Raw genomic sequence first — 19,577 nt, 5'->3', positions numbered from 1 at the left:
GTTTGTCTGTTAGTAAGAGATTTATTTGAGGGGAAGATGGAATGAAAGAACCTGAAAGATTTGAGTTTCTTTGTTGTTATTATTGTTCAGAGATTTGGACCAAGCAAGCATGGAAGCAGTGGTTTCACTCCTCGCTGGTCTTCCGCTACAGCCTGAGGAAGGAGATGGTGTGGAATTAATGGAAGCCAAATCACAGTTATTTCTTAAGTAAATTTCAGCTACTAAAACTAAAAAGCAAAAAGCAAAAAAAGTCCCTTTCACCCCTTCCACAAAGCAAGTGTAACCAAAGTGACAAATGATTATGTTTAAAAAATGGGCCTAATTGCTTTAGAATTATGGTAATTGGCTATTATCTTCAAAATTATGCCCTTCTTAGGAAGCTGTACTCAAAGATGGCAGGCCTGGGATAGGAAAACAAGTGTGCTGTAGTTTTTAAGGAAAACAATGTGAACAATGAAATTTTACTTGTAAGTCCTTTAAAATAGCATTCTCTAAACTATTTTGATCACTCTTCTTACATATTAAATCTTAGAAATGACATATTACCAGGAAACATTGCATCTATTTTGTATTGGTGAGATTGTATTGGTGTTTTGTCAAGATTAAATATTCATTAGGGCAGCTTCATAATGAGCTACCCTGGCTGATTATCCCAAGACTAGAGATAAGGAAATACCCATAGTCACTTATGCAATGCTTATGTGATTATTCTAGAATATCCTATTAGCTTTCTGATTGACATGACCTTCAGTGTGTAAGGGTCAGCCTTTGTATTTCTCAGGTACTTCACGTTATTTATGAACCTTTTGAATGACTGTAGTGAAGTTGAAGATGAAAATGCACAAACAGGTGGCAGGAAACGTGGCATGTCTCGGAGGCTGGCATCCCTGAGGCACTGTACAGTCCTTGCAATGTCAAATTTACTCAATGCTAATGTGGACAGTGGACTCATGCACTCCATAGGTAAGATCAAATGAAAGTTTCACATTGAAATATAAAGGCTAGAGAGGTGTGCCCTAAGATAAGTGTAGTAGAGCTGGGCATTGGTGGCTCAGATCTGTAATCCTACATACTCAGGAGTTTGTAATCTAAGGATTGAGGCTTGAAGCCAGCCCTGTCAGGAAAGTCTGAGAGACTCTATCTCCAGTTAGCTAGTCAAAGCCAGAAGTGGAGTTTTGTCTCCAGGGTTAGAGCATTAACCTTGAGTGAAAAAGCTGAGAGCTGAGGCTCTGAGTTAAACCCTAATTCCTGCACCAAAATCAATCAGTCAAACAAAAAAAGAACAACATATATAGAAGTAGTAACTACTTCAGCAAGGCCATTTTAGTAAATTTCCACCTATCTTTTCATATTAGGTTTAGGTTATCACAAGGATCTCCAGACAAGAGCTACATTTATGGAAGTTCTCACAAAAATCCTTCAACAAGGAACAGAATTTGACACCCTTGCTGAAACAGTCTTGGCAGATCGGTTTGAGAGACTTGTGGAATTGGTCACCATGATGGGAGATCAGGGAGAGCTCCCTATAGCTATGGCTCTGGCCAATGTGGTCCCTTATTCTCAGTGGGTAAGTTTATTGTGAAAATAGGGAAGAGTGCCTGGTACATAGCAAGTGGTTACGACACATTTCAATGAAGTGATAAAGTTTAAAGATAGCAGAAACTTCATATAGTCTGATAATCAGTTTTAGCTGTGAGGAAATAATTGACTCCTCTAGCTCTTAATAATGTTGCATCTTATTCTACCTCACTGAAAAATTTCATTTAAATACAAAAGAAAATATAAAAATACTAATTTGCATATTAGCTAAGGTAATTAGATTAAACTTTAGTTCGTTGCTAGTAATGCTAGAACTGAATCTACAATTTGTTTCTGTTACCTTCAGTTGGCTGTTTATTAACAATGATTTATGCAAGTTAAAATAATTTTACTTTAAGCATTCTGTTTGCATTTGAATTGCGAAACTACTTATTTGAAATACTGAAGATATTTCTTACTATTTGATCATTCTCTTTTTTTTTGGTTGGTGGTGGGGTTTGAACTCTGGGTTTGGGCGCTGCCCCTGCGCTCTTCAGCTTAAGGTGAGCATTCTACCACTTGAGCCACAGCGCCACTTATGGTTTTCGAGTGGTTTATTGGAGCTAAGAGTCTCATGGATTTACCTGCCCGGGCTGGCTTTGAACCGTGATCCTCAGATCTCAGCCTCCTGAGTAGCTAGGATTACAGGTGTGAGCCACCGGCGCCCGGCCATTCTCTTAATTTAATGAAAAGAATATCCTGAAACTCTACATCATTCTTAATAGTATTTCTGAAATTTTCTGTTCCTTTCTGTGCTAAAAAGCTATTTAATTTATCTTACAAGAAATGACTTCATAATACTATCCATAATACTAACTTCTAGCCTGTTGGTTTGTTTCCTTAAAAGCAATAGGACCTTATTTTACATTAAAATAAAATTTAAAATCTGTCCTGGCCTACAGGACTATGCCCAGGCTCATTCTTTATCTAATGCCATTTTACTTGTTGTTTACTAAACTTTGTGTTCCTCAAGTATGTTATATTTATTTGTCTTAGAGCACTGCTACTGCTGTCTAAATACTTGTTTTGATTAAATTTGATTTTAGTAAGAACATTTAACATGATCTCTATTCTACTAACAGATTTTATATGTACACAATAATAGTTTTAATGAAAGCAATATTGCGCCAAAATTTTCTAGAACTTACATATCTGAAAACATATAACCCTTGATTAGCAATGTCCTGAAATAGTGAAATCTTCTCGAAGTCTAAAATAAGTTCTCAAATCTTCATATGTCTTAGAAAAAGATACTATTCTGAATTATTTTCTTAACATCTACATCTAATTAACGCTAAAATTATTCAGTAGTTTTCTCAATAAAGAGTCAAGGGATGGGGATGTAGCTCAGTGGCATGTACTTGCCCAGGATTTGATTCCCAACACCACCAAAAATGCAAAACAACAACAAAACCCAAATTAAGTCTAAGAAGCTCTAGCTTTTTTATTATACTGAATAATTTTTGTGTTACGTATTAAATGACTTTGTGTGTGTGTGTGCTACTTCTAGGCACTGTTCTTCAGTGTTCTTTTTTTTGCTTCAGGCTAGTACTTTACCACTTGAGCCATAGCTCCATTTCCCACTCTTTAGTGCTTAATTGGAGATAAGAATCTCATAGATTTTCCTGCCCCTTCTGGCTACAAACCCTGATCCTCAGAGCTTAGCTTCCTGGGTAGCTAGATTTACAGACGTGAGCCTGGAGCCTGGCTTATATTATATGACTTAAAAAAAAAATCATTAATTTTGGGCTGGGAAGGTGGCTCAATGGTAGAGTGCTTGCCTTGCATGCATGAGGCCCTGGGTTCCATTCCTCAGTACTGTATAAGCAGAAAAAGCTGGAAGTAGCTCTGTGACTCAAGTGGTAGAGTGCTAGCCTTGAGCTGAAGAGCTGAGGGACAGCGCCCAGGCCCAGAGTACTGGCCCTAAATAAATAAATAAATAATCATTATTTTTGAAACAAGGTCACCCTGGTTGGCCTCATACTTAAGAGTCCTGCTTCTGCCTCCCTAGTGCTAGGATTACAGTAATGTGCAATTATGCCTTACTTTAATGATTTTTTAATTTTGGTGTTAGGGGTTGAACTCAAGGATTGATACATGCTAGGTAGATTTAACTCTGCCAGAATTGAATCTCCATTCATTTAAATGACTATTTTGAGAACAATGTTATATTAGGCCATGTCTGTTACAGCTGTATTTTAAAGAAAAATGGATTGTAAAATAGCATTTAAATTTTGAATTGTGCTTTGTAAATATTTTTAAATTCAGTTGCTTAGGGTTTTCAGGATTTGGAGGAGGGGTGGATTATAGTAGAAAGACATGTAGCATAATCTAAAAATGCCTGCCCTCCCTCCTTTTTTTTTCTGGTTTCATGATTGAATCCATAGTTTTTTTTGCCTTTAAGGCAAGCCTACCACTATTGAGCTGTTCCCCTCACCCAATGGCTTCTATTTTATAACTATATTATTATAATTTTACTGAATTTCATAATGGAGAGTAGAGTTGTAAAATATTAGTTATGTAACTATAAGGAACAGATTAGAATATTGGATCTTTATAGTTCTCTGACTTCTAAATTATTTGTAGTTAGGATTCTTAAGCTTTTTCCTTTATTCAAATATCAGGTTATTGTAAACCTGAGGGTTGGCCAGTAGGCCAACTTAATTGCTATGGACACAATCCTGGTTATTATTTCAGCTTTAGTGTTGGGACTTTTTTTTTTTTTTTTATGGTCAGTTGTGGGGCTTGAACTCTGGGCATGGGTGCTGTCCTGCAGCTCTTCAGCTCAAGGCAAGCACTCTACCACTTGAGCAACAGCACCGCCTCTGGTTTTCTGGTGGTTTATTGGAGATAAGAGTCACATGGACTTTCCTGCTCAGGCTGGCTTTGAACTATTATCCTCAGATCTCAGCCTCCTGAGTAGCTAGGATTACAGGTGTGAACTACCTGAGCCTGGCGAGACATCTTCTTATGATTATCTCTGTTCTCTCTAGATCTCCTAGCTTAAGACAAAACAGTAGTTTACCAGAAGATCCTTCTGAGTGTACCAAAAACATAAATATATATAATGGTTATCTTGTAAGTAATAGATGGAAATTTCAGCCTTCATACCTACCTTCCAACTTTGTACATTTGTTTGATCTCTGGGTTTTGAATGCTAAGGCCAAGTACTTTTCTTCCTGATTTTTAAAAAATTGCAGTTTTTCCATTTATGTTTTTTCATGCCTAGTCTGTGTTCTGTACTAAGTTCTCCTGACAGTATGAGAAGAATGTATTTCTTTCTTTTTTTTTTTTTTTTTTTGTCAGTCATGGGGCTTGAACTCTGTGCCTGGGCGTTGTCCCTCAGCTCTGCAGCTCAAAGCGAGTGCTCTACCACTTGAGCTACAGGGCCACTTCCGGTTTTCTGGTGGTTTATTGGAGATAGGAGTCTCACGGTCTCTCCTGCGCGGGCTGGCTTTGAACTGCGATCCTCAGATCTCAGCCTCCTGAGTAGCTAGGATTACAGGCGTGAGCCACCAGCGCCCGGCAAGAATGTATTTATCACTAGGCTTATTTCATTGCCTCTGCAAATCAAACTCACTACTTTAATATTACACTTTGTATGTATACTTTCATTCTGTGATATTCAAGTTGAATCCTGGAGTCTTATCTCTTGTAAAGCCTAGGCTCTCTTGCCTCTTAATCTTTATCCTTAGAATTAACAACTATTGTAGGTGTATATAAAGAGTCACCTATTATAAAAGAATGTATTCAGGTAAGTCCTAGGGGAAACAGTCATCATTTACCTTGATTTAGCAGGTGGCTGTGAACTTAAGATTTGGTTTTTAATCAATCTTTAAATTCCTGATTAAGAAAACAAGAGCCAGTGGCTCACACCTGTAATTCCAGCTACTCAGGAGGCTAAGATCTGACGATTGAAGTTAAAAGCCAGTCCAAGTAGAAAAATCAGAGGTTCTATCTCCAATTAATCAGTCCTAATACAAACCCCCCTGCACTTCCACACATAGAAAACAGAAATAAAACAGTAAAATTGTTCACACTAACAACATTTTGTTTTGTTTTCAGGATGAACTAGCTCGAGTTCTAGTTACTCTGTTTGATTCTCGACATTTACTCTACCAACTTCTCTGGAATATGTTTTCTAAGGAAGTAGAATTGGCAGATTCTATGCAGACTCTTTTCCGAGGCAACAGCTTGGCCAGTAAAATAATGACATTTTGTTTTAAGGTTTGTGTCATTGATTTTGTGTGTGTGCTAAGATTTGTCAGTCAGTAACCAGTGTATGTAATGTACATGCAAGTAACTTTTTAAAAAATACAACATAAATGGAACTGGCATAGTAAATTCCTAATTGTACATTTCTTTAGGTATATGGTGCTACTTATCTGCAAAAACTCCTGGATCCTTTATTAAGAATTGTTATCACATCCTCTGATTGGCAACATGTTAGCTTTGAAGTAGATCCTACCAGGTTAGTCTTCATCTCATGTAAAACTGCCCTGTTTTTTCACTACCACTGTAGAGTCAAGGTCCTCAGAATTTCTCCTCTTGATTTTTTTTTTTTTTAACCTCATAAGATAGTGTCTCTAGCAGTCCAGGCTTGCCTGAAACTTTCCACCTTTCTGCCTCAGTCAGGAATTACACCACCACACTCAGATCTTCTTCCTTTGTAAAGTAGTATTGGGTTTGCACTCAGGAACTATTAACCAGGCTAACATTCTACTACATATTATTTGTTTTCAAGTGGGCTTCCATGTGGGATTTTATGGGGGATTAGAGATTGTCTAGTTTCTATAATCTCTGCTGTAGTTCAATACCAAGATAGCAGATAAGGGCTGATGTGCTTGCCTAGCATGTGTGAGGCTCTTGGTTCTATCTCCGGCACCTTAAAACACATGCACCTCCTACTCCTCCCCAGCCCCTGCCAAACCTGGGTGCTGGTGGCTCAGGCCTGTAATTCTTTCTACCTACTCCCTTGAGATCTAAGATCTTAGGATCATGGCAGAGCAGTCTATGATGCTCTTAGGTGTGATTCAGTTGTAACTCATGTAGCAAGTGGGAGGCCCTGAGTTCCAATTAAAGTAACACAAAAAAAGAAAGCAAGCCTTTTTTTGAGGCTTGACCAGGGAAATGGGAGAAGTAATCATTTAAAAATATGCCTATAGCCAGTTGCTGATGGTGCACATCTCTAAACCTAGCTACCTAAGGAGGCTGAGACTAAGGATTATGGTTCAAAACCAGCCTGGACAGGAAAGTCTAGGAGACTCTATTCTCCAAATAACCACCCCCCCCCCAAAAAAAAAAAGAAAAAAAGAAAAAAAAGCCAGAAGTGGAGCTGTGGCTCAAGTGGTAGAGCATTAGCCTTGAGTGGATAAAGCACAGGGATAGCACCACAGCTGTGAGTTCAAAGCCCACAATAAAACCTATGGAGTATATACCTACCTACCTACCCCCACACACACCTAAAGAGAATATATGTGTGTATATAGGTGTACACACACACACACACACACACACACACACACACACGCACACCCCCATAGAGTATAGGTGTGTAGATACACGTACATAACATATATACCTACAGAATACCTATAAAAACATACCTATAGAGTTCTCTCATCCTGAACAAATGTATTTCCTCAAGAGACAGTTACTTTATATAGAGCTTATTTGACCTGGAAGATGAGCAGTTAACCACTTCTGCCCATCTGTAGTCTTCATGTGTCACAAAGTAGAAGAGGGGCTGGGTGCTAGTAGCTCATACCTGTTATCCTAACTACTCAGGAGGCTGAGATATGAGGATCTTGGTTCAAAGCCAGCCCAGATAGAAAAGTCCAAGACTCTTATCTCCATTTGACTACCAAAAGGCTGAAGTGAAGATATGGCTCAAGTGGTAGAGTGCCAACCTTGAGCAAAAAAGCTAAGGGACAGCACCCAGGCCCCAAGTTCAAGCCCAGTACCAGCACAAAACATAGACAGGTAATAGATGGAGGTGGGGAACTAAGGAATTCTTCTGAAGGCTACAACTCAGACTTTGACTCAATAAAACAGAGGTATAATGAGATTATAGAATGATTTTTTTCTCCAATACCTGATCCTTACATCCACAGGGCTCTAGTATATTTACGAATTGTAACTTAGAGAGCTGCAACACAGAGACTCTTAAGTTGACAGTGTATGGAGAAAGCATAAAGAAACTCATTGAAAGGTGAGGGGAACTGGGAAAGGGAGAAGGGTTCATCTGACTAAATTATAATACATGCACATGCCCTTTATACAATTAATATACACTAAAAAATGAATGAGAAGAAAGTAAAGCAGGCTCTGCTGGAGGACTTATACCAGCAGGAGTACAGAGGGCTAATTGAGAGGGTGATTAAGGGTGAATATGGTCAAAGTGCTCTCTTTATATGCATGTATGAAAATAGGTCCATGAAACCTGTTAAAACTTTTATGAAGAGGGGATAGGGGATGAAGGAAAGGGAGAGAAAGGGTAATTTTGAGTACATGGCATATACTAATTAAATTATCACAATGAAATTCCCCTTGTACAACTAACATATGCTATTAAAAAGTCTTTTTTTAAAAGGAATTATTGAAGGAAATCAAATATGGTGGTCAATGTCTTAGCTCTTCAGGAGGCAGAGATAAGATTCTGGTTCAAGGCTGGCTTGGGAAAAACAAAAACAAAAAAGTAAGACTATTGAAAAATAACTAAAGAAAAACATTGCTTAGGACATAGCTCAAGTAGTAGAGAACAATCAAGAGGTTCTGAGTTCTAAACCCAATACCCACCCCATTCTTCTCCCTGCCCCAACAACAACAACAACAAGACCCACATTTCCAGGACAATTGAAAGGTGACAAGGGAAACAAAAACCAGGACACTAGAGGAAATGGCACATATCCCTCACCTACAGTACACATTAAAGACAATTCATAGGCAGATTAAAAATAAAACCTCACGTCAAAGACCTGTTTACCTCAGTTCCTATTAATAGTACATTGTCCTGGCTTTCAACAGTACCAGAGCATGCAGGCAAAGTGGCAAATCTTAATCTGAAAGGACTGAGTGGGTATCAGACCAGACTGGGATGTGGCAGAGATTTTGGAATTATATTGAGATTTTAAAATAACTGATTCATTTGCTAAGAAAAAAAAGACAACATGTACACACAGGTGGGTTGTATAAGCAGAGAGAAGAAAACTCTAAATAGGAATCCTTATAATGCTATAAATTAAGAACAGTCTAATAGAGAGAAAGAATGCCCATTGAACACAACTGAGGAAAGAATCAGTAAACTTGAAGATATATCAGTAGAAACTTCCCAAATTGAAGCTCAAGGAAAAAAAAAAAGAGAAATAACTGAATGAAAATGAATATACATGTTTCCCAAATTTATAGATTATAGTGGAATCAGTATTTGGAGAGGAATTTATTACATTAAATATGTGTATGTACATATATTAGAAAAGATATCTAAAATTAAACTCCCAACTCAGTTTTGAAAATTAGAAAAGATGAACCAGGCGCTGGTGGCTCATGCCTGTAATCCTAGCTACTCAGGAGGCTGAGATCTGAGGATCACAGTTCAAAGCCATCCCAGGCAGGAAACTCCGTGAGACTCTTATCTCCAATAAACAAGTAGAAAACAGGAAATGGTGCTGTGGTTCAAGTGGTAGAGCGCCCGCCTTGAGCTGAAGAGTTCAGGGGGAAAGCGCCCAGGCCCAGAGTTCAAGCCCCACTACCGACCAAAAAAAGAAAAAGATGAACATAAACCTACTACATACAGATGGAAAATAATTTTTTAAGAAAGAGAATGAAATAGAGAACAATAGAAAACCCCCACAGTTTCCTTGAAATCTAAACTGACTTGTACACATAAACATTTAAACAACTGAATACAGAGCTTCATAGATTGGGATTAGTAGAATAGCTGACAAGTTCTCATGAGCCTGTGGGAATCAACAGAGCACTGAGCCAGACCACAGGGTCCTGCTGCCAAACCAACTCAGGAAAACTTCCCACAAAGACAAGAATTGCCAAGGTTTCTAGAAATCTCTGAATCTTGTAAAGAATTTGTTAAACTTTTTACTCCAAAACTCTTAGGTTATCTCTGAGATTTTAATTACTCTTGTAGTGTCTTCACCTTCCAAGTCCATATTCTTTCTCTGGCTTCTCAACAAATAACAGCTATGATATATTCATCTTATTTGTCTCTGCTTTGCTGTTTTATCTTTTTCTGTCTGAAGAAACAGCAGGCCTTGACAGGGCCTCATTCTATATACAGGCTGGCCTCAAATTCATGACTCTCCTGCCTGAGCATCCTGAGTCCTGGAATTACAGATGTGAACTCCTGGCCTATAAAGAATGTTTTTTTTTTTTTTGGCCAGTCATGGAACTTGAACTCAGGGCCTGGGCACTGTCCCTGAGCTTCTTTTGTTCAAGGCTAGCACTTTACCACTTGAGCCTCAGCGCCACTGGAGCTTTTTCTGTTTGTGTGGTAATGAGGACTCGAACCCAGGGCTTCATGCATGCTAGGCAAGCACACTACCACTGAGCCACGTTCCCAGCCCTAAAGAATGTATTTTGAAAGCTTAATTTAAGCTAGTTAGGGATCAGAGCTTTATGGATTTGAATGCCATTGGGTAGAATTTAAACCACTGAAAGTGTGTGTTACTCCTGTCTTAGTGATGAGAAAAAAACTAAGGTTTGGAGAAGTTGTTTGTTCCAATCAGGATCAAAAGTACACACATTGCACTTGACATATCTAAAAGAGTCTCTTTTAAGAAGTGATTTTGTTTCAAGTAGAAGAAATTAATGTTTTGTATTTACTTTTCCTTGCCTCTGTAGATTAGAACCATCAGAGATCCTGGAGGAAAATCAGCGGAATCTCCTACAGATGACTGAAAAGTTCTTTCATGCCATTATCAGCTCCTCCTCAGAATTTCCCCCTCAGCTCCGAAGTGTGTGCCACTGTTTATATCAGGTATGCTTAAGTTAGGGACTGCCATTATTAATCTAAAGCTAAATTGAAAGAGAACCTTAACAAAGAAAGATTTAGCTGTTGATAGTAGGTGGTAGGTAGACTGTCATACTGAGTCAATTGGATGAATAATATATTAAGAATTATTTTCAGATTTAGCATTGAAAGACAGTTCAGTTTTTCTTCAGAAGCACTTAAATTACTTTTAGATAGCACTTGAAAAACTACATTTGCATTGACGGTATGCTCAAAATTCATTATTGAATATGATGGCTATGGCTGAAAGGAGACTATTAAAGAATTTTTTATTGTTCTCTTTTACCTGAATTAAAGAGTGTTTCACACATGACACGGAGTACCTTGCCTTTGAATTGTAAATTATTTGATCAATAATTCTGTTTTCTTTATTAAAATGCAATTGTGTCATGTTTCTTAAGACAAACTGGTTGGTTTATTTTATGTAGATTGCTACTTATAAGTTAGGTTGCATTCTCATCTAGACCAAGTCATTTGATTTTCTGTGACTATCACTGGAAATCATGCTCCTGAGTTCATGGGTCTACAGTCATTTTCTTCTTATTGAGGGAAGTAGGTCTGTATTCTTTAATAGTGTCTCCTGTGGTGAATTTCTTATACAGGAGGGCCTACAGAGCCATATTAGCTTTCCAAGAAGGAAGAAATAATATTTGGTCTGGTGTTTGGGATGAGGGTGGGCATAGGGAAAGAACTTTCAAGGTTAGCAAAAGCCTTGTCTATCTTTCTGCAAAGTCATCCCCATCTTTTTTTTTTTTTTTTTTTTTTTTTTTTTTTTTTTTAGCACATAGTTGCAGTTGCTAAGAGACAATGCAGTCACCATTTAAAAAGCTGTTTGAGATTGCTCTGTGTGATTTTTTTCCCTACTGCTATTTTAGAAGATGTATCTGCTATACTATAAAAAGAAAATGTTTCACAATATACATAGATGATACTTAGCATTCAATCTCATAATTTAGTCATGACTTTACAGCCTTTTCAAAAAGCTCTAGGAGGCTGAGTAAACCCCACATAATTTATTCACCTAGTTAGATCTGAGGTTAAGAGAATGGGTTAGTTATAATATGAAACAATTTACGAGGCTAAGCAGACAAAAAACATGTATTAAAAATTGTCTGCAGAGAGGAAATAGGTTTGTAAAATGATAGTTGCTTGGACTTCAGTTGGTTAAATGAGGACTGTGATTACCTGATTATATGTGTCTTAGTAGATTTGAGTAGAAATTCTTGTGGTTTTTGTCCTAAGTGAAATATCAAATTAGATACCAGTTGGAGACCATGATAGTGATAATATGTAAAAGGAACAAGTCTTGACACTTATTAAGTACTTAGGAAATATTTAATGAAGGAATAAATTTCCTCATTCTTTCTTAACAAATTGAACAAAGTTCTTGTTAGTTTTCATAGTGAGTAAAGGAGAGCCCAAATAGTGAAAATAATCAGTTGTTGATTAGTAGCTTACTAAACACTTGTTATGTTTTATTTCTTGAGTACTTCATAATGAAATAACCTATATTGCTTTAACACTTGAATTGTCATATTGAAATTACACAGGAAATTATTCTCTTTAAATACATCATTTAAATGCTGTCATTTTGTTGCTTTTAACACAGGTGGAGAATAGACTATTGTGGAACAAAGGTGTCCTATAAAGTTTTGTTTTTTTAAAATAATTTTTAAATTGAGATTGATTGTAGGATAGTGATACTTAAAGTCACAAACACATTTTAACCTTCATAAGGCCAATTGTCATTATCATGGTCTATAAAGTTTGTGAATTTTATGAACTTTGATAGTACAACAGTTTCTTCCAAATCGGGTGATATGTACATTGCTTTGCTTTTTCTTAGTGTAAGCTGTTCCCTTTTTCCCTCTTATTCCCTTCCTCCCATCATAAAGTTTTATTTTTAATAAACGAGAAATAATTAGGAATTCTACATTTTCCAGTGAAAGAAAAAGATAGGGAAAATGATCTAAATATATTTTTTCATTGAGTCTTGTTCCAAACTTTTTCCTTTTCGTTTTCTATTTTGTTTGTATTCATCTTCTGTGTTTGGCATTTACCTGCCCTTTTGACCTAGCAATAACATAATGGTACCTTTGTACTTTTATGTTCTATTGGGAGGGATAGTGATCCTCCCTCTCCTTTTGGTAAACATGGCTCTTGCTTTTTGGGGTTCTAACAATAAACTAAATGAGTTTTATTAGGTAATAAACTTGGCTGAGTTTTAGCTCTTTTTACTTAAGTTATGTTTTGGCATTTACATCTTTTTGAATCATGCTTAACTTGCTTTGTTGTATGCCTTTTTTATTTAGTGGACTGGGTTAAAGTCTTACAGGAATAATTAAATGTGAATGTGTGTCAGATTTATTAGGTTATTTTTTATGTGTGTTTGTATCCACTCCTAATAGTTTGGAATAAAGAAAAAAATATTTCTGGAATGGATTTTTTTTATGGTAATGGTGAGAGAACTCTGAGACAAAAGAGTCTGAATGTCATCTTTCCCCAGTAAATCTGCTTCTTCAAACTGAAGTGATTTACACAGAATTTTAAGGCTATAAATTATGATTGTACACTGTTGAAAAAATATATATATAATGTCCTATTTGCATGGTTACTAAAATTTGAATCATTTATCTTTCAGTGTCTAGAAGGGTGTTTGGCATTTAGGTTACACATAATTACATGGATGGGTGTTAAACTAACTTTTAAGCTCATGTTATTAGGATCATGGTGTTGGATGCATATAAATTATATAGATTAAATGATTCTTGTTTGATTTTTTAAATAGTTAAATAGCATTCTGGCTCTGCACAAGTGAGTCGTGCCTGTAATCCTAGATATTCAGGAAGCTGAGATCTGAATATCATGGTTCAAAGCTAGCCCAGGCAAGAAAATCCATGAAACTCTTGGCTCCAATTAAGCACCAGAAAAGGCAAAAGTGGAGCTGTGACTCAATGGATAGAGTAGTAGCCTTGAGCAAAAAAGCTCCAGGATAGCACCTAGGCCCTGAGTTGAAGCCCTAGGACTGGCACAAAAAAAAAACCCAAAAACATTCTGTCTGGTATAGTCCAGTTCAAAATCTTTAATATTTTTTTGAAAAACTCTTATAAGGAGCTTTGAGATATTAAATGAATACATCTGTAGGTTATGATGAGTGCATTTTTGGGAGGGGGAGATACATTCTGATAGTTTTAATAAGTGAAAAGTAGGCTTATGTTTTAAGCAGGCTTATGTTTTTTCTCTAATTATCTCTGCAGTTCCCTAACTTTAACATTAATTAATGCCTTTTTTTTCTAGTTGAGCTGATAACATTCTTCTCCCCAGTATTGCAGAACATCTAACGTCGACAACATTAAAAAATATGTGAAATGTTAAGAGTAATCTCTCGTAGAGAGAGAAAATTTTAATTTTGAATCTCTAAATTTATCTACTGTATTTAGCCATTTAATTTTTATTTTAGAGAGTAGTATCTTAAATGCCAGATACTTTAAGTCAATTGAAGGATACACAGAGAAGTATCTTTTACATATCAGAGGAAAATAACATGTAGACACAAAATGGTTTTCATATGTGATCTCTTAATGAACATTTCATGTAAAATTTATTAAATGCTAGGAATTTATTAAAATGTAAATATTGTATGTCTTCAAATTTACTTGGGAAAAGCTTTTCTGTAATTTATAGCCAGAAATAGTAGACATGATTGAGTCGCAACATTTCTTGCTACTTATTGAGTGTTTGGCTTTAAAATATAATAAAACTTAAAACTTGGAATTAAAATTCATCCCTCAAATTCAGTTGATTGCTGATTTTTGTTAATTCCATTTGTGTTACATTCTACTGTGTAATTTATGTACAAGCCAACATTGTTTTCGTTGCTGTATGTAGTTGGTGCTGTGACTTGTTTGTGCTCATCTCTGTTCTGTAGGCAACTTGCCACTCCCTACTGAATAAAGCTACAGTAAAAGAAAAAAAGGAAAACAAAAAATCAGTAAGTTTGGAGAACTTTTTATCAGCTGTTTCTTTCAAAGCAAAACCAAAAATCTTTTGCTGTTTGTTAAGAACATCTTCACTTCAGCCTATTTGACCTTCACTGTAAAATCATTCTACTAATTCTGGCACAAAATAGCTTTCATTTCAATTAACCCTGGAATTAAGTTATATTGAAACATTCTCTGTGTTCCTTTGGTTTGATTTATCCCAAAGGTATTTTGTGGGCATTTGTTGCATTGAATATCCTTGATCTAATTTTATTATTATTATTTAAAATTATAAATGAATACAAAAGAAACTTAATTTCAAGGCCTCAGGAAATGCTGTCTTCATTCTTGCTTCTTGTTTGCAGGTCATATGAGTCTTTTATAGAAGTGAAAGATTTTCCTAATTGTTAGGTGCATCTGGGGGAAAGTGTCTTACCTTTTTTTTGCAGTACTAAAGATTGCATGCAGGGGTCTTGCGCATGCTAGTCAAGAGCTCTGGCAAAAAATATCACCTTCTAAATCGAATCTGAAACTTCCTAAATTTTATAATTTTTACTCCTATCTTTTTATCTAAACAGTTTGAGCTAGAATTTAGATACTTGTGCTTTCAATTATAAAAATTTTAATTGTAAAACTACTTTTACCTCAGTAAAAATCAATATTAAATTATTATGGTGAAAGGAAGACTTGAAATGCTTTATTTTGCAGACATGATAAAAATAAATTCCTTATGACTGTGAACTGAACCTGATTTGATAGGTAGAAAATTATGATAGTCATAATTCAGTGGATGGGATTTATCCAAATTACAATGTGTATTCATTTAAAGTACACAGTTGTCTGTCACTTTGACTCATCTGTATCAAATTAGTTTTATATTTATTCATACAATCCAAATGATTGTGGAGAAAGATGAACAGAAACTTTAGAAAGCAGGTAGTTTTCTTTAAAAGAAATAATTTAAAATTTGGACTGGGAAGGTGGCTCAGTGGTAGAGTGCTTGCCTTGCATGCATGAGGCCCTGGGTTTGATTCCTCAGCACCACATAAGCAAAAAGATAAAAGCTGGAAGTGGTGCTGTGGCTCAAGTGGTAGAGCGCTAGTCTTCAGCTGAAGAACTGAGGGACAGTGCCCAGGCCCGGAGTTCAGGCCCCGCGACTGGACCCAGAAAAAAAAGAAAGAAAGAACTTAAAATTCATTCTTTAACTGACTTAAACTTTTACCTTTTATCTTAGTTTTATGTACAGTGAAGCTTCTCATAGGTCATTTATTGTGTCATGAGGTTTGAACTCAGGACCTGGGAGCTGTCCCTTAGCTTTTGTGTTCAGGGCTAGTGCTCTACCACTTTGAGCTCCACTTCCAGTTTTCTGGTGGTCAATTGGAGATGAGAGTCTCATGAACTTTCCTTCCTTGGCTAGCTTTGAACTGTGAGCCTTAGATCTCAGCCTTCTGAGTAGTTAGGATTATAAGCATGAGCCACCAGTGCCCCACCCCACATACAACTTTTAAATGTAGAACTATATTGATATTTAGACTCATTTATTTGTTTATTTTTTTGCTGGTCATGGGGCCTAAACTCTGGGCCTGGACACTGTCCCTCAGCTCTTCAGCTCAAGGCTAGCGCCCTACCACTTGAGCCACACAGCACCACTTCTGGCTTTTTCTGCTTATGTGGTGCTTAGGAATTAAACCCCAGGCCTCATGCATGCAAGGCAAACACTCTACCACTGAGCCACCTTCCAGCCCCTCATTTACTTTTCTTATGTTCAAGGTTTTCTTTTGAGCATAAGTAAATTTGGTCACTTATGAATGAATGGATTCAATTGAATAGCCTTCATGCTTTAAAACATTTCCTTCTAATGTTGTAGCTTTCTACTTCTAATCACATGTGGATTTAATACAATATACACTATCACTGTTGAAATTACTGTTTCTAACACTTTTGTTCTGTGTTATACTAATGCTATTATGTAGTGTATCACATAAATTAAAATTCTGCCTTTTTGTGTTTCTCCAGAGCATGTTTTCTAGCCTCCCTAACATTGCTTTATTTATTAAGATTTTTGCCTAAATTGTTTCTTGGAATTTTTTCGTTGTTTTTAATAGTTATTTTCAGATTTTTTTTGTAAGTTTCAGTGTAACCTTAAGTTTTGGAATGTATTTCTCAGGTGATATGAGAAATAAAAGGAATCTAATTGGTAATTTGAGCATGTTTTAGAGTATGAAGATCTTCTAGAGTACAGTCATATAAACTTAAAATGTCAATTTTTAGAGTTTTCTTAACAAAATCTAATTTTTTTATTCAAGAGCAAGTTGATTTTCTTTGGAATATGTGAAATAGAAAAGGTTCTAGCTTGTGATGTTCAATTATGCAATCATATTACAGATAATTCTGTGCATTATACTTCAACATGTAAAGTATAATTGATTTACTAGGGAAGTATTCTGCTTAAGTGTGGGTAGTGATCTTACTGCTATATGGTTTATAAATATTTATTTGCATTATGTAATTCAGCTTTTACCATTGAACACTGGGACTGGCCCAGTGACTTTATATGTAGAATGTATTTTGAATTCAATTAGATTTTTTGTGTGTGTGTGTGTGAGTGGTCGGTCGTGGAGCTTGAACTCTGGGCCTGGGTGCTGTCCCTTAGCTCTTTAGCTCAAGGCCAGCCTTCTACCACGTGAGCCATAGGGCCACTTCCGGTTTTCGGGTGGTTAACTGGAGATAAGAGTCTTACGGACTTTCCTAGCTGGGCTGGCTTTTGAACTGTGATCCTCGGATCTCTGCCTCCTGCGTAGTCAGGATTGTAGGTGTGAGCCACCAGCACCCAGCTTCAGTTAGATTTTTATAGAATAAAAATTAAGGAGCAAAAACTTGACTACATGGGGCTGGGAAGGTGGCTCAGTGGTAGAGCGCTTGCCTTGCATGCATGAGGCCCTGGGTTCGATTCCCCAGCACCACATAAGCAAAAAGGAAAAAAAAAAAGCCAGAAGTGGTGCTGTGGCTCAAGTGGTAGAGTGCTAGCCTTGAGCTGAAGAGCTGAGGGACAGCACCCAGGCCCAGAGTTCAGGCCCCACGACTGGACCAAAAAAAAAAAACAAAAAAACAAAAAAACTCGACTACATTTATCAGGTAAAATTATATTGATGTTACTTAATGGTGAAAGAAAAAGTCTTTTTAAATGACTCCTGATCTTGATACACAACATTCCTCTTAACATTGATTATGGTTTTTTTTTTAAATCAAGTTTTAGCCACTAACGTATAGATAGTACCTTCAGGAAGGTACATGTTTATGGGATACTTGAAATAGTGCCTTCCTCAGCTATGAAATGAATGTTGACATGAGTTATTTTTCAACATGTGGAAGATGGTGAGAGTTTACCTTTCATAAACTTTATGATACTCTTGGGAAGTGATTGACTCGAACTTTTCTTAAATCCTCAAGCTCAGTACTATTTTATCTAAATCAAGCCTCAATGTAAGTCATAGTTTATAAGATCTTTATTCTACTGGAAGTCAATAAATAGTTACTTGAAATTTTTTTATTTATAAGTTCTCTGAATTATTGACTTTTATGAGACATTATCTCCAAAAGTAAGAATTTTATAAATCAACTAGTTCTTGAAAAAAAAAACCTTTCTTAAATTTTATAAATCAACTAGTTCTTGAAAAAAACCTTTTAAAACTATTTCAAATTTTAATGGGTTAAACTGAGTATATTACTATTATTTTTAAACAACCTACTTAAAATTGAAGATAAGCAGTTTGGGAGGTTGGAAGGATATGGATTCTATGATAGACTCTGTGCTTAGCTTGTGTATTGGTGCCCAGCACATATACATCCTTCCCTTCCGCTTTAATCTCTCCCCCGAAGTGCAGCTTTTGATCTTTTACCTTTTGCTCACTCCTTAAAGGCTTTAAGGTCTTGTAGAGTTTTTTGTTTGTTTGTCTGGTTGGTTTTTTGCTGGTGTGGGGCTTGAACTCTGGGCCTGAGCACTGTCCCTCAGCTCTTCAGCTCAAGGCTAGCGATTTACCACTTGAGCTACAGTGCCACTTCCAGTTTTCTCAGTGGTTTATTGGAGATAAGAGTCTCACTGCTTTTCCTGCCTGGGCTGGCTTTGAACCACGATCCTCAGATCTCAGTCTCTTTAGTAGCTAGGATTACAGGCTTGAGCCACCGGTGCCCGGCTAGGTTTTGTTTTTAATTAAAGGAAAAAATAACTATTGGGAAGTTCTGTCAGAATTACTTGGTTATCATTGGTTGTCTCTGAATATTCTGAAATGATATGATGAATTTTGTGGGTGGGTATATTTTTTTTTTTAGGTTTTTATCAAAGAGGTTTCTAGTCTTCAAAAAGTTAAATACTGTAATTGGTTAGTAAAAACTTTGACTTTTCTTCTTAATTCTCTAGCTAAAACTACATTTCAGCCAAAAATAAGTAGTATTTAAGGTTTAAAGCCATTTTGTTAACCATATTTAGCCATCTTCCTTAGTTTCTCCTTATTTCAGTGTTTTTCATGCAACAAGCACCCAAAGAATTTAATGCCAAAAAAAGCTCACTAAGCTATGTTGTGTACTTGAAGGTGAGAATATATTACTTAGAACATACCTCACTTGTTACCTCTTACAAAGACTTTCTTAAGCTTAAAAAAAAATCACCTTATTTTTACTAATTTCTTAGCAGCTGTGATAGTCATGTGAAATTCAAGGTAATCCAGAACTACACATGCGAAATGAGTCAGTGCAGTGCAGCTGAGCACCAGTGGCTCATTTTTGTAATCTTGGCTACTTGGGAGGCTGAGATCTGAGGATTGCAGTTTGAAGTGGCTATGGCAGGAAAGTCCCTTAGACTCTTACTGCCAGCTAACTACCAAAAAAGCCAGAAGTATAGCTGTGGCTCAAGTGGTAGAATTCTAGCTTTGAAAAAAACTCAGGGATAGCACCTAGACTTTGAGTTCAAGCCCCAATACTGACACATTTCCTCACAA

General features: G+C 36.5%; 1 protein-coding gene across 12 annotated transcripts in view; it reads left to right on the top strand.

Moving 5' to 3' along the window:
• Positions 1-19,577, top strand: part of Nf1 (neurofibromin 1) — a 244,947-nt gene that overhangs the window by 115,184 nt on the left and 110,186 nt on the right. For 10 of the 12 annotated variants that reach the window (XR_011373054.1, XM_070027269.1, XM_070027260.1 and 7 more), the window contains 7 exons: positions 91-207; positions 782-963; positions 1,356-1,567; positions 5,644-5,805; positions 5,946-6,049; positions 10,435-10,570; positions 14,532-14,594. Coding sequence is in view for 11 of the 12 variants with exons in the window: in XM_070027269.1 (XP_069883370.1) it covers positions 91-207; positions 782-963; positions 1,356-1,567; positions 5,644-5,805; positions 5,946-6,049; positions 10,435-10,570; positions 14,532-14,594 (976 nt within the window). In the remaining variant the exon portion in view is untranslated. The remainder of the gene's footprint in view (positions 1-90; positions 208-781; positions 964-1,355; positions 1,568-5,643; positions 5,806-5,945; positions 6,050-10,434; positions 10,571-14,531; positions 14,595-19,577) is intronic. The other 2 variants (XM_070027268.1, XM_070027266.1) reach the window with 1 other exon arrangement.

Source organism: Dipodomys merriami, unplaced genomic scaffold (genome assembly GCF_024711535.1).
Source record: "Dipodomys merriami isolate MVZ:Mamm:240054 unplaced genomic scaffold, mDipMer1.0.p SCAF_19, whole genome shotgun sequence".
NCBI lineage: Eukaryota > Metazoa > Chordata > Mammalia > Rodentia > Heteromyidae > Dipodomys > Dipodomys merriami.
Note: the sequence above shows the minus strand (reverse complement) of the source record. Positions and strands in the feature narration are given on the sequence as shown.